The sequence below is a fragment of the Dipodomys spectabilis genome, unplaced genomic scaffold (assembly GCF_019054845.1).
Source record: "Dipodomys spectabilis isolate Male_0828 unplaced genomic scaffold, ASM1905484v1 ptg000043l, whole genome shotgun sequence".
In the NCBI taxonomy this organism is placed as follows: domain Eukaryota; kingdom Metazoa; phylum Chordata; class Mammalia; order Rodentia; family Heteromyidae; genus Dipodomys; species Dipodomys spectabilis.
In genome coordinates this window covers 28439129-28455289 of record NW_024870720.1, presented here as the reverse complement: position 1 = coordinate 28455289, position 16161 = coordinate 28439129, and the positions used below count along the sequence as shown (strand labels likewise).

General features: G+C 38.0%; 1 protein-coding gene across 1 annotated transcript in view; it reads left to right on the top strand.

Moving 5' to 3' along the window:
* Positions 1 to 15496, top strand: part of Rassf6 (Ras association domain family member 6) — a 42108-nt gene extending 26612 nt beyond the window's left edge. Inside the window, exons 4-12 of the mRNA XM_042678468.1 lie at positions 26 to 168; positions 4161 to 4258; positions 6002 to 6186; positions 9315 to 9416; positions 9695 to 9746; positions 10364 to 10482; positions 10584 to 10681; positions 10779 to 11058; positions 12367 to 15496. Of these exons, the coding sequence (XP_042534402.1) occupies positions 26 to 168; positions 4161 to 4258; positions 6002 to 6186; positions 9315 to 9416; positions 9695 to 9746; positions 10364 to 10482; positions 10584 to 10681; positions 10779 to 10854 (873 nt within the window). The 3' untranslated portion in view covers positions 10855 to 11058; positions 12367 to 15496. The remainder of the gene's footprint in view (positions 1 to 25; positions 169 to 4160; positions 4259 to 6001; positions 6187 to 9314; positions 9417 to 9694; positions 9747 to 10363; positions 10483 to 10583; positions 10682 to 10778; positions 11059 to 12366) is intronic.
* Positions 15497 to 16161: the final 665 nt, after the last annotated feature.

The window sequence follows — 16161 nt, the reverse complement described above, 5'->3', positions numbered from 1 at the left end:
TGGGAATTATTGGTTTCTTCCTTAGACTGAAGACGGGGATGTCATTGTTGAAGGAATGCTAGACATTTCTTGGGGCATCAAACGGCCCATACAGCTGAAAATACAGGATGACAAGCAAATCTCTTGTTTTACCATGTCAAAGCCACCAGATGCCTTTTCCAGCAATGGGTAAGCTATCCTTCATGATTTTAAGTTCACACGTGGTCTGTCTATCACTTTTGAGAGCTTAGGCCTCCACATAAAGCTCAGCCTCCTATGATGCTACAGTAACTCCATGAATTCAGAGTTTAGAAACCAGGGCTCTGTGAGGTAAGTTTAGGTCTGGATGTAGGATCCTTAGCTACCATGAGCGAAAACCAAACTGGACCTTCATACCATGGGCTCTGGAGTCTGTGCTTTTCAGACCTTCTGCTGTTTAGCTTTCTCCTTGAAACGTACTTTACTTCTTTAAAAAGGCAAAATGTAAAGGCGGAAGATTTGGTTAGCCCTGACCTGATTTTCAAAATGCTGGGGATAAAATTTTAACTTTTACTCTCCTTGGAACAAAGGACTCTCTCTGCTTTCTTTATGTATTTAGTCAGTACTAGGGCTTGAACTCAGGGCCAGGGTGCTCTCAGATTTTTTTGCTTAAGGTTCTACCACTTGATCATCTAAGGAGTAGCACTTAAAGGAGTGATTAAACTCAACTTAAAAAAAATACAACTGCCTAAGAATTCACAAAATTAGCTCTCATACTTCATATTACCTAAGAATTCAGGGCCAATTTCCTTTGAGAAGCCAGCTCCTTCTATTTTAGCTTTTGATTCATGGAACCTTAGTGAAGTATGGAGTCTTTCGGATATCAAGGAGATGTCAAACCATCATTATTTATCTTTTTCTGGTACTGGGACTTGATTCTTGGGACCTCTTCCTTTCATTCACTTTTTTTTCCTTTCTTTCTTTTTGCCCATGGCTGGTGCTCTGACACTTAAGACACACTTCCAGTTGATTTGTCTGCCCAAGCTGTAAGGCTGCCTTTGAACTTTGATCCTCAGGTAGCCGCCTCCTGAATAACTAGGATTATAGGTATGAACCACCAGTGCCCAATTCTCATTACTTTAATGGCTACCCCAAGATCTATTTTGATTTCTTAAATTCAAAAAATTGCCTCCAGCAATCCTGAAAATTTGTATGAGTTTCAAGACAAGATAATTTTGATGTCCCCTCATGTAGTGCAGCGGATTATAAAATAATAGCCTAATGGCACACATGGTATAGAAATGGTTTACATTTTTCATGTTTATCAAAACATTGCCAAGAAGTAAGCAATTGGAAATTAAGTAGAAAAATGACATCTGCTTCCTCCTTGTCACAGTGACAAAACTTACTAGGTTGCAAGAAGGACACTCTTGCAGTGTCTCAAGCTTTTATATGGGGAGTTAAGAATTCACAGGAAAATACCCCACTCTTCACACACTCCCACACAAGAGCAAGGTAGCATTTGGTTCTTGGTAAGAGCTAAGTGAGTATCAGGCAGGAAAGGGCACTATAATCTGGAATGGCTTTTCCTTGGCTTCTGGTTCTCTAATGGAGTACACTGCCAAACTTAGGTACTATTCTGTGTCACTCTCATTCTGCTCATCTCCCTTCAAGTGACTCAACGAAATTGTGTCAAGGGATTGACTACAGTCTAAAATCTTTCCTCAGTCTAAAATCTGTCGTATGTTTCTTTTCCTACATTGACAGCTGTGGACAGGAATTATCATCTCTGCTCTTGGGCAAGCACAGAATGTAATATCTCCAGTGGGTGAACATTCAGTGACAGATGGAGATGTTGCATACTTGTCATGCTAGTTTGTTTTAATTATGTGAGAAACTAGTCATATAGAGGAAGTAGCCGCTGAATGAGAATGATAGACACTTCAAAGTAAATCACTTCGTTTGAGTTTTGACCCCTTGTGATTTATAAAATTATTTTGCAGGTGGTAGGTACTTTGATCTCTATATTTGGCTAAGTGTTCTTGGAAATTTTTTATTAAAAAAATAATAGCTTCGTTGAGGTTATTTTTGCTTGCATTATTTCATGGTAATATCTACCAAAAATCAACATTTGCATATTTGGGGTAAGCCGAGGCAAAATGAGGTAAAGAGTTGAAACTGGACAGGTATGCATTTGAATAACATCAACCATGTTTTATTTGGCTTTGTTTTTCCTTATAGTTTGACTATGGAAATGACTGTATTCTATTTGTTTATCAAATGTCTATGTCCATTATATTTTACATCCCATTTAGAGATTAAATTTGCAAACGATCTACATCCTGAAGTTTGGTCAGAGCAACACACACAGTCCCGTGTTTGGGCAAATTAAACTTCACTGTACTAGATAGTACGGTTCCTCTCTTGAAAACTCTACATAACTGCCCTTAGACTTAGTCATTTGTATGGCTGTACAGAGTCACCCTCAACTACACAACCCAGAGTTATAATTTTCTTTAGCTGTAGATGGTAGGGAGATAAAAAGGCCAAATACTGAATTATTCAGCCATGGCTGAGCCTCAGGTTTGTGTGTTAGTACTAAACTGTAAGGTAGTGCGAGAGACAGCTGTCAAGCTTGTCACTCATCAAGATTTTATGCTGTCTATCAGTCATCTGGCATTTGTGGTAATTCTCATATTTCACCCATATGAAACATTATCAAGCCGTTTTGTCTGATTAGTTTCTGTTTTTCATTGGCCTTGTCTTTTTCTATTTCAAACCCTCTTTCTGCTAATTAAATCTGGCCTAATCTGATTACTAGTCTGCTATACATTGCAAGAAATACATCATTTTATACAAAATAAGAATTATTAGATTATTAGTTGGGATCTGAGGCATTCTGCTTTGATTTGTTATTAAATTATTTATGTTATTAAATCATTCTTTGTTTAAGTTACTACATATGTTATTGAACTATGAAATTTATTTGGCTTGCAATTCTGAATAGTAGAACTTGTTGGAAATTTTTTTAAGAAATATGTTAGATCATGTGATTTGCTTCCTTCAACTGTTGTCATTATCAAACAATAGACTAGCTATAGAAAACCTCAAAAGAATTCAAAGATTGAGAGAAAGATTGTTTACTTTCATCTTTACTTACCACTAATATTAATGCTTTTTTTCTACCAGTAATATCTGATAGGGTTAATATCAGAATTTCCCTAGAAGTAAATATTTTAGGACACAATACAATAGATTTTATGGAAGAGACACTGGGACTAAGACTATTCCCCAAAAATAATGGTGACCCTTTATCAAAGAGGTCCAAGAATGCCTTGGATCACCTGACTAATTATAAAACAAATACAGTTGAATATTGGCAATGATGATGATGATGATGAAGTTGTCAGTGACCATGATTATGATGATATTTTTGGATATATGTCAAGTACTATTTAGGGCACTGTTTCAAAAATTTATTCAAATACATTCATTTAATCCTTTCAATAATATTATTCTACCTCATATTACTGTGATTCTCCTGTTGTTGATGAGGGCAGAAAAGGTTAAGTAACTGTTTACAGACAGATTATATAAAATAAAAATGTTAGCCTGCTAAAACAATGTTTTATTCAACCTGGGAATTACAATGCTTTGAACATTAATTTATTAAAACATAAAGTCATAACTTTCTAGTAAAATGGTTTGTGCATTTTCTTCTTTTGTAAATTTTTGTCTCATAGTAGTCAAGACCTTAAAGATAGTTTTATATTTTATTACTTTAGAGCAACTTTACATAATAATACTTTACTACAGTAGATTTTCAGTATATATTGGTGGAATAAATGCTTTCTACACTCTCAGCAACTTCGTGAGATTTCTTAATAACAATGAATTATATTAATCTCTACCAATTCTATTTGCATATACTTTCACTGTGTCTGTATAACGTAGGTTGCAGAACATAACTGAATTATTTTACTAATATGCCAAATATGCTTCAATAAAAAGTATGGATGTATTTACAACACAGGGTGACCACTCTGGCAGGACTAATTTTGGTAATATCTCAAAATTTTATAAGTTTAGCTTTTTTATCTACCTATAGTGATCCACAACTTCTCAATTGCTATTGTGAATCTGAAAATGATCATAGGCCTCAGTGCAAATTGACCTCACTTGAAAGGTTCATTACTTTTTAGGAGAATGACACGCTGGGGAGAATTTGATGACCTATATCACATTAGTGAGCTGGACAAGACTCAGATTCCTGTGTCTGGAACGAAGAATTCCCTTGAAGGTCAGTATCAAACTCTTGTTAATATGGAGACTTATTTTTTTAATCAATGTGAAATATGACTACTAAATGTTTGCCTCCTATATGCAGTGATTCAAGAAACTCCTGTTGTATTTGCATACTTCCTAAAATCTTTCCAAGGAGCAGAGGAACTTAAGTCTTTACAGTGCTCGTGTAATCATTAACTATTTTACTTTGCTACTTAAAAGTATGTTGGTTTTAAGCTAGTCACTTTGCTTCATCCCATTAGATAGAGCTAATTATTTGAATAAAGTTTGGCTCATAAAATTGTCCAATATTTACCCCAGTGATCAGGAATCATGTAAGATTATCATTAGTTTCATTTGTTAAATCAAACCCTCAGACTTAATCCCACATCTTTATAGAAATTGATCATATTAGTTAATAATAACTTTTTAAAATGTAAACCTCATATGCAGAGCTCTGAGGCAAACTGCGATCTTGACATCTTGTTTTATATATAGATCTTTCCAATTATTCCTTGAGAATATCCATTTGATGCAAAGGAATTTAAATAGCTTAGCACCAAAGATAACATAAAACCCTATTTCTATGTAAATACCAGGGCAGAAAATAAAAATGAACTAGTTCCTGCCTGATGGTATTCTAATTACAGTAAGAAATCATTTTAAATTCCCAAGTGAAAACTCAGGTAGCCCCATTTATGTAAGAACAGGCTTAGTTGAGGAATTAGAGAAGATGCAAGTGGAAGTTCTGAATATTCTTCATTGTGGTAGGAATGCATGTAGCTACATCTTTTTCCATGTGGACATTCTGTGCACACAAAAGATGCCAGGACAGTCCAGCACTTTAGGATGATCGTGTAATCACACCTGACACTCTGAAAAGAACATAAAGTAGACCATCTCTAAGATACATTCCTGGTAGGCACTAGTCCAAAGCATATTACTACTTTTGCTTTTATAAAAGCTAGAAACAAGCCAGGTGCTATTGGCTCACACCTGTAATCCTGTTGACTCAGGGGACTGGGGATCATGATTCAGAGCCGGCCACGGCTAGAAAGTCCATGAGACTCTTATCTCCAAGTTACCACCAGAAAACTGGAAGTGGTGCCAAGGTTTAAAGTGATAGAGTGCTAGCCTTAAGTAAAAGAGTTCAGGGACAGCACTCAGACTCTGAGTTCAAGGCCCATGACCCCCCCAAAAGAAGTTAGAAACAAAAAATGTTAAGGCTCTATACCATGAAATGCCTTCTGAAGAGTCCTTTTATAGTTCTGTAAAGAAACAAAGGCCCAATGTTCACCTTAGGAAAGATCCAGTAAACCTGGAACCAAATGAAACAAGGATCCAGACCTGATTCTCTCACATAAGCACAACGTTAAAATCAGTTTATTACTCAGTACTTTCCCCATACCTGTATGAGATCACGTTGCTAAAATACCAAGTTACTTCCAGCTCCAACATTCTGAAACTTTATGTAACTTACTCCCCCTAGCAAATTAAAATCAAAAGAATGGTCCAATCCCTGATATGCAACCACTGTGGTCATGTCCTTTGAGACAAAATTCACTGGCAGAATTGACTGTCTGAGCAACCCCAGACAACATTTAGTAAGTAAATGTAGAGACACACCGTAGACTATAAGGTTTTAAAACCATCAGGACATAGCAATATTCATAAACTGTAGGACAACATACCAGTCTACTTAGAATGCAAGAAGAGAGGCAGCTGAATCACATGAGTTTATCATCTTTATTCTTCCTAGACTATTTATCTTGTCACAGCAGCACTTTGAAGCCATATACAGAAGAGGAACCGAGATCCCCTTTGCTATATAGAACCATGAGTGAAGCAGCCCTAGTGGGAAGAAGGGCCAGGCTTCCAATGATGGACAGAAAAGACAGACAGAACCAGAGAGCCTCCATTAACGGACACTTCTATAACCATGAAGTGAGTTACCATTCCATTCTGTGGCTTAGAGGAATGTCATCTGCTGTACTAATGATACCACTCAATTCAGCTTACAATTAAAAACAGTAATAACAACAACAACAACAACAATAATGTTACTAACAAGCCTGACATTTATCAGTGACTCCCGATACGCTCGGTAGTAAGCCATGTTTAAAATAGGTTTGTTAAATTTTTTTTCTTCTGAAAGGGATTCTTATTGTATAGTCCATACTAGCTTGAAACTTGCTATCCAGCCTAGGCTGGCTTTGAACCCATAGCCCTTCAACTCTCAGCCCCGCATGCCTTACTTTCAATGGGATTATTGGTTGCAGTACTACAGTTTGAACTCAGGATGTTATGCTTGCTGAGCAAGTACGCTATCACGGGAGCCATGACCTCAGCCCTCTCATTTACTTTTCAGACAGGGTCTTACATTTTTTGCCCAGATCACCCTCAAACTAATGATCCTCCTGCCGCTGCCTCCCATGTAACTTGGATTACGTCATGCCTAGCCCCTAGAATTTTAGTGAATGATTCCACGAATCACTACAAACTATCTATGAGTTGATTACTCATTATTTTTCTCTTTTTTAATATCTGATTTGAGGTTCATAGAAGTTTAGCAATTTTTCTCAGATCACAATGTTTTTCAGCAGTAATCCTGCACTTGAACCCAGATTTGTCTGATGCCAGAACCCAAATGATTAACAAGTGTGATGAATAAGCTCCACCCATCACTGAGCCCAGGAGTCAACTTATGCACATGAGTACCATGATTTTGGAGCCCAGCAGGAATAAATTTCCCTTCACAATTCTTTTTCCAAACTAGATTGTTTTTTTTCTAGTTGAAGAATCTCCTCTTGGATCCTGGAGGATAATATGCAGTACCATTGACAGTCCTCCTAGATATTCAGCCATCAATGAGCCTGGCTGCTGCTTGTCTTCAGAAATGATGCTCTATATCATCATTTGTGGGCTGGTTCGTTTTCAAGAAGGAAAGCACACACTGCTCCAAATGAGTGGCTCCTGAATGGATCATTGGTTCTGAGAAAGAAATTAGCCACCCAGCACTCCTGACCACCTGATTCACATTCTTGCTGAGCACAATCACAAAGTCACTCCACCTCCTACTTGACAAGGCTGTACCTGGGCTTAGAAGAAATGAGCTGAGCGAAGCACTGAACACTGATCCCAGCACATAGGCAAAAACGTCAGTTTACTTTAGCTGTCAGGTGTCAATTCAAAGCAATCAAGTGAGATTTCAGATATTCCACATTAATGTCTCCCACTGTTTTGGGGGTTTTTTTTGGTTTGTTTGTTTGTTTTGTCAGTCATGGAGCTTGTACTCTGGGCCTGGACGCTGTCCCTCAGCTCTTCAGCTCAAGGCTAGTGCTCTACCACGTGAGCCACAGCGCCACTTCCGTTTTTCTGAGTGGTTTGTTGGAGAGAAGAGTCTCATGGACTTTCTTGCCTGGGCTGGCTTTGAACCACAATCCTCAGATCTCAGCCTCCTGAGTAGCTAGGATTACAGTGATGAGCTACCGACACTTGGCTTCCCACTGTAATTTTACAGCTACAAAAACAAAACAAAAAGCAAAAATGAACACATTCTATCAGTGAGTAGTGGACATCTAAGAATTTCAGTTTATAGGTTTCTAAAGTTGATGAGCTTTATAAAATGCATTTTAATCATGAAGTACAAATATTAGCAAAATATGGATACTACCCATATTAAAGGCTCAGATTGTGATTTCTTGGGCTAAGTTTTGATCAGTGTAACTCCACCTGGGAGATATTTCTATCCACGCAGCAACTGTGATTTCATAATCATATCTGTTGTGAGTTGTGGCCAGCACAATGAATAGAACCATGTAATTTTAAATTATAATTCTGAAAACATGGTTTCAAATCCATTGCATATTGGCATTTTAGAAGTTTTCTTGACAACTCCTGGCTCTTCTCTGTTATCTAATAAATGAAGTCCAGGAAGGCTGAAGCTGCTGAGTTGATAGAGCTGTAGTCAGTTCACATTAGAATCCAGATCTTCTGAACTCTAATCTAGCGCTGCTCTTATTCTCCATGACATGTCTTTATATAAACAGCATCAAACACATGTTCAGCATACCTCACCACCTCTCAGTGCAGGATTACATAAGACTTCTCAGGGCTGCAGAAACTCATTTGGATCAGAGTAATGCATCCATGTCTAAAAGGTCAACAAATACTGTATTTTCTCACACTGACAGCTTTGTCCCAGACTCCTCTGTATGTCTTCCCAAGATACATGTTCACATATCCAGAGTTTATACCCTCACAAATGCTATGTGCATATATATCTTTATGTATGTATAGAAAGAGAGGAATTATACATATTTATAAGTGCATACATACATACCTGTGTATGTGTGCATATACATACATATAAGTATGCAATATATATGTGTGAATATGTGTAAATTGCATACATATGGGATATATAAAGAGAGAGAGAGAGAGAGAGAGAGAGAGAGAGAGATGAGCAATGCTTGTTTACTGATCTTCCTGTTCAGGATTCATCTAACATTCCAGTGAGCCACCCCAAAGCTACCCATCTCCACATCTGCACCTTTCACATTTCCATCGAGTATTGGAGCACTTGGAGATTTCATATATGAATGAAACCCAAGGAAGCAAGTCTTTCATATCCTTAAATATCCATCTTCTGGCATTCTTACTTTCTGCTACTTAAGTAATCTTTGGCCTCTTTTTTTTGCTCAGGCACATATACCATTGTTTTTTCTCCAAAATGAGTGTCATATGATATACCACTAATTAGCACCCTCTGAGTCTCCACCGGATATTGTCTCATTTTTAAAAAAATTTAAATGCATATCATTTATTTCATACGATTTAGCATTCATTTTGCTTACTTAGTATGAGAATTAAGCTAGATAATATTTATAAAGAATCTCCAGTTTTGTTTTATATATATACATATATATTAATGATTTACATTTAATGAGGATTCTTTGATTTTTTGGAATAATACATTCACTTTCAGGAATTATAAATCCTGCTGTCGTCATGTTGAAGATATTGATTATCATTCATTGAATGTAACTTTACACGCCCTTTTCTTTCTCTAGACGTCAATTTTCACCCCAGCCTTTGGATCAGAAACAAAGGTCAGGATCAACAGTAGCATGAGAACTGAAGAAGTAATAAAGCAGCTCCTACAAAAATTTAAGGTAATCTTCATCACTAAAGTGAACTATAAGTATCTTTAACGATATTTAACAGTAGCCACATGAATAAGCCCTTCTGAAAAAAGAACTAGGAGCTGATAAATCCAGCTATGCCTGAGACACCACATGGTTCCTGGGGGGGGGTGGGGGGACAAAGAAAATTTCTGTTTCTGCAAGTCAAAGGGGGAAGTGAAGACAGAGGTACGTGATTCGGGCCTGACCAGCATAGAAAACATCATCTGCAAACTAGCAATCATGTTGTTCGTTCTTTCCATTGACAGATTGAGAACAGTCCTCAAGATTTTGCTCTTTACATTATTTTTGCAACAGGAGGTAAGAAAGCTTGATCACTCTGTGTCCCTAAATCCAGTGTGTTCATTTCTGCCCACGAAGAAGACAGAAGATCCATTTACTTCATTCTGTCAAAAAAAAATGTAATTTTTTTTGTTTCTTTGTATGTTTCTCCCCCTCGGGTTAAGATCTGTTTTCACTGTATTTGATACTAGTGCCCTGCATCTTGTATATACACTTCTCTAATTCAGGGAGGGGAAGGGAAAAAACAAAATGCTTAAATGGGGATACAGGCTGACCCACTGTAACAATGAGATGTACAACACACTATGTTGAAAACAAACTTTACAACTTTGGTGGGGGTAGGAGGTTAGGGGTGTAGCTGTAGAGGTGGGAAAGGAGGGATGATGGGGGAAAACAAAGAAAGAGGCAACAATGCTCAATAGGAAATGTACTTATTACCATGTGCAGCATTTTTGCAATAAAAAACGTACAAAACATTTTAAAAAGTAGGAAGGTTAGGAGAAAGGGAAAGTTGGTTTTTGTGGGTTTTTTTAGGGGGAGTTGGGGAGAAGGCTGCTGGGTATCAAAGCCAGAATCTTCCTTCTTATTTCTCTAGGATGCAATTTCTTACGTTGTTGGTTTTCATTTATTTGTAGAGCAGAGACGGCTAAAGAAGACAGATATTCCACTCTTGCAGAGACTCCTACAAGGGCCTTCCAAAAACAATGCTCGTCTTTTCCTCATGGACAAAGATGCAGAAGAAATCAGCAGCGATGTACGGCCAGCTTCACCCTCCATCTGTCTTTGCGTTTCCCCTCATGGCTCAGCCCTTCTCACATCAATGCTCTGCTTTTCTGTTTGTTTTCTCTTCCTCAGGTGGCTCAGTACATTAACTTCCATTTTTCTCTCTTGGAATCCATTCTTCAAAGACTAAAGGAAGAAGAGAAAAGAGAGATTCAAAGGACAATTATGAAGTAAGTCGAGAGTATCTCCTTGCATAAGCAGACCTTTAATAAGTTCAATGTACAAAGCATGTCCAATGTTTAATATTTTTCCCCCTCTTATTTTCAGATTCAATACTGAAAAAGCCATTATACTGAGATGTCTACAAAGTAAACAGATAGTAAAAACAGAGACAACGGTTTAGTAGAGCAAGTCTCTAGGGCTAAAATACTTCAACAGATGCATTTGATGAACTTATCAAGTCTGTACTTGCATTGGAATATGCACTAGCCTTGAATCTAATCTGTAGGAACTGAGTGCTAGAAAAGCTGTGTCTCTCTGAAGTAAGGCGACTACCTAGCGTTCACAGCTGGACTAAAATGAGATTGGTGGACTTTCAGTAACTGAAGTAAGTAAGCTTGGATACTGTGTATTCCAAATGTCTCTTACAGTAAAATATGGGTAGCAAATCTGGTATGTAGCAATCTTGAATTCTGGTCTCATTCAGTTTTAAATTTCCTCTAAAAAGAATTTAAGATAACCAAATATCAACAGACTCATAAATGACTAGAAGGAAAACTTCTAGCTCTGAAATAAATGGGAAGCACATTCTTAAACCATCAAGCATCTTATACAGATGGTGTCTCACACCTCTTTAGACCTATTGGCATTTCCAACATAAAAATTAGAAATATGTTTAAATAGATATATGACTTTTGACTTTTGGTAATGTCTGAGCTACCTGCCCTTAAGGAGGGAAAACATTTTGGACTCTTAAGAAATCCAAATTCTAAAGTTACTGGAGCACACCAGTAACCGTAGATACTTGGGAGGTCAATCTAGACAGTACAGTTCAAAAGACCCCTTCTCCACTGAGAGCTGGGTGTGATAGGATACGTCTATTATTCTAGCTACATGAGGAAGCCTAAAATAGGGAGATCATGGCCAGGCACACAACTAGGTAGAAAGCACTATCCTATCTCAAAAATAACGCAACACCGCCGGGCGCTGGTGGCTCACGCCTTAATCCTAGCTACACAGGAGGCTGAGATCTGAGGATCGCGGTTCAAAGCCAGCCCGGGCAGGAGAGACCGTGAGACTCCTATCTCCAATAAACCACTAGAAAACCGGAAGTGGCGCTGTAGCTCAAGTGGTAGAGCGCTCGCCTTGAGCTGAAGAGCTGAGAGACAGCGCCCAGGCCCAGAGTTCAAGCCCCACGACCGACAAAAAAAAAAAAAATAACGCAACACCAGCACTAGTGACATATGCCTGTAATCCTAGCTGCTCAGGAGGCTGACATCTGAGGATCACGGTTCAAAGCCAGCCCAGGCAGCAAAGTCCCTTAGTCTCTTATCTCCAATTAACCACCAGAAAACTGGAAGTAGTACAATGGCTCAACCTGATAGAGCATTAGCCTTGAGCAAAAAGAACTCAGGGAGAGTGCCTAGGCCCTGAGTTCAATCCCAGGACTGAGAAACAACAACAACAACACACACACACACACAAATGGGCAGAGCCTGGCTCAGTGATAGAGCTGTTGCCTGGCAAGCACCAGACTCTGAATTCAAATTGAGGTACTGCAAAAAAAAACAAAAAAGGAAGAAAGAAAGGTTAGTGGAATTCATTTTCTCTATTTTTGCAAACAAATACAATGCAGAGATTCAATGCACTGCACTGGTTAAAAGCAGACTTGGTCATGGATACTTGTTTGTTGCAGAAGGATTATGGTGGATAGAACAAAGTTATTGTCACCGTGCCAAGCAGGATGTGCGGCCCTGGGTCCTCTCTGCACCCTTGTTGTTCTGCAAGGTATTCCCAAGTCTGTTAAATCCATTTGGACAAAACACTGTGCAATTGTATTTATGAACTCTATACTAAAACGGAGTTTGGTGTAACTTTCTTCCATTCCCTGTGCTGCTTCTATTTGCGTTTTTCTTCAGTTTGTATGAAGTTGTTGGATCACATGACCTGAAAGAAGGAAGGAATAACTGCAGATGTAATAAACCCAGCTAAAAGATTAGCTATCAATATTAAAAACGTGAAACATTTTTAAGATAAAAATCTTACTTCTCCATATCATGAAAAGGTGAACTTTGACCTTTGTAGTCCTCAGAGATCTCTCACTGAGTAAAACACAGACTTGCATCTTTATCCTCCTCCTACTGATGAATAAGAAAATCAGTTCATCTTATTAAAATAAGGCAAGTGTGATCATTAAAGTTCAGAGTACTTATAAAAAATTATAAGGGAGTATCAAATGTCTTCCATAAACATAACAATAGATGAATCTTACTTTGTAAGTGTGTAAGGAATGTACCAAGGCTTCACTGTGAAAAAAAGGAGAGCTGGTGTGCAAAAAATACACATTAGAGAAAATGCACATAATTTCTACGTATATGAAAGAATTGTCTCAGTAGTGGTTAATACCTTGTAACTGGCTTTATTAATTTGTGTTCCATGAGTAATCAGAAACAGTGGAGTAATTTAACGTGAGAAAGCAGTATGTGTTATATTATTAAGTTTTATTAGGACAGCAACAGTGAGATGGAAGTAGAAGCCTCCTAAAGCTAAAGGAGACCCTTAAACGCAAGAAACAAGAAATGAGGGTTTCCGAACTGCAGGGGAAGGTGAATCTGCAGCCCAATGGGTGGCAGTTCTCGGGCTACCCAGGCCACTGTGGTTCCCCATTTGTCAAACATACTCTGGAAAGTGCAAGAGGGAGGCAGGCTTTTCTACAGACGGGCACAAAGCAGAGAGGGATATAACCTTATCTTCATTCAGAGGCTGTTGGACTTGGTGCTGAAGAGGCTTCTTCTGTAAGAGTCTGTGTTTCACGTGGTCTGGGGCACATTCAGAGCTGCACAGGATTAAGGACACGGCACAGGCTTCCCTAGAAGGCCAGCATTCTGTGTGAGTGTGCAGTGAGACGAGAAAGACACGGATAGCAGCGATTTGAGCTAAAGACTGGCAGGTTCTGGGCTCTAAAACCACTGCCCAACTCGAAAGCTGAAGAGGCAAGTGGGAGAGCGAATGCTGGAAAAAGCTGCACCTGGCAGGAGCCTAGCACAGGAGAAACCAATATAGGCAAAGTAGTGGAGGAAAAACAATCCCATCCACCAGGAGCCTGCCTGGCCAACCCATAGGTAGCAGAAGGGAGACATTGACTGCATGGATGGATCTCCAGCACCCTCTACTGGCACCAAATAGCATTGTGCAGACTGCTAAAGAAACAGCAGGCAACAAACACAGTTTAGAGTTGAGACAATAAAAATTGTGTCATGTCAACACAACCAAACGTATATTAGAAATGATTAAAGCAACAAATTACAAGAAGGTACCCTAACAACTGGTAAACACAAATGGATATAATGTTTCTGCAAGATGTTAGTACTAACCTTATTTTATATGATCTTATGAAAACATATTCTGCAGCTATTTATTATACCATTATTTATTGTCACAAAAGAAAGTAAACAGCCTAAAATATTCATATAGAAGTGATTTAAAAATCTACTCACAGAATGATATATTGTTTTTAAAATTATATATGTAAGTTAATTGCAGAACTAAATTATCCTTATATATCTAAATAAAGAATATACGCATATATACTAGAACATAATTTATTGTACATTAGACATATCTGTATTATGTACTTATACATTAACACACACTCACAAACCAAAAAGGAACTTTTCTATCTTCCCTAGAAATACGGAAGGTTCAGACTTTTTAAATATCTCTATATTTAGTAAATGTTATGTAATAATATATGTTGTTTTTAAATCAGGAAATAAAAAGTTGTGATTCAAAATTACCAACAAAAAGTAGCAAGTACATGCAAGAGCAGAATTCTAGATGCAAGGGAAAACAACAACGTCATGGTTCAAATGTTCATTCACATCGCTTCTGTGAGATGTTGAATATATGTCCATAAAAATTTGGTACTTTTCCTTTCAAAATATGGCACTTAATCTCCCTCACCTTTAGATGAGCTAGACTTGAGATTCCTTTTCATTATATTAATTGAAAAGAAAGGATTACATGTTTAGGGGGTTCAGTGTGATCGATGTATACATTGTGGAACAAACAAATCAAGCTAACTAATATGTACCACCTCTCACCCTTATCATTTCTTTATGATGCACATTTAAGTCTATTCCTTTAGCAATTAGTCACCTCTACTAAATAGAAAAGGCAAAAGGGAGAGCAAGTGGATTTGGAGATCAGATCACACAAGTGCCCATGGCTTCCTCCTTGCTGTCTGCTTGGGATCACTTCATTCAGGGGAAGCTAGCCATCAAGGCCTGAGCAGTGCTGAGGAGAGGACTCAACCATGAGGTATTGAGATCTTTTGCAAAAGCTAGCCGGGAACTGCAGCCTCCTGAAAACTGCTACATGAGTGGCCATCTTGGAAGTGAATCATTTAGCCTTGGTCAAGTCTTTCATGGCCCTAATAGCTTGACTGCAGCTTTCAGAAAGATTCTGAACTTCTCCTAAACCTCAGAAAGAGAAGAAACGCTGGCTTTGCTATACTGTGCTATACTGTGTAACTTGTCCCACAGCAGTGGAGAACTAAGAACAATTTCTGAGGGGAAAAAAATGTGTTGACTTTAAAGTTCTTTTTGCATAATACAAGATCACAAACTTTCATCAGAAAAATGTCATCCTTGATTTAAATGGTTTGGATATTTCATTACACTTACACATTGCTTAAAATTAAATTCTAAATAATATGGTTAGTAATGGTAGAAAACCATCACATTCATTTATATATGTCTTGTACTTCATATTATGTCATGTGCATCTGATGTGCTCAATAAAATTAATTGGATTAAGGAATTAATGAGTTAATAAGTGTATAAGAGAATGAGTGAATAGTATACACTTAAAAACAGCACTTATTAAGTGTTAGGCTGAAGTACATACACAAAGAATATGATACAATGTAGGGAGCCCGTATCCATTTGAACCCTCAATCATGTGCAATAAAATGTCAACATTTGATCAACAATGAGCATTATAATCCCCCAAAGAAAATATTTTTTTACAGATGTGAAGATAAGCCATCACAAGGTTAGGAGACTTGCAAAGGTCCTAAATAGAAGAAACAGGTAGGATTTGAACATAGGGCTCCAATATCCATGCTCTTAACACCCCTAGCATGGATTATAGGAAATTGCTTCCAGGACCTTGTCAGACATCAAGACATCCTCTACATGCTGTGTATGCGCATGTGTGGTTGCAGCTTAAACTCAGGGCCTGGGCACTGTCCCTTAGCCTTTTTTGCCCAAGGCTGGCTAGCACTCTACCCCATGAGCGATAGCTATGCTTCTGGATTGTTGTGATTAATTGGAAACAAGAGTCACATAGACTTTCCTGCCCAGGCTAGCTTCTAACTGCAGATCGCTAGATGTCAGCCTCCTGAGTAGCTAGGATTATAGGCATGAGCTACTACTTGTTTTGTTGTACAAAAGAAACTAAAATTTTTAAATCAGTCTAAATTATACGC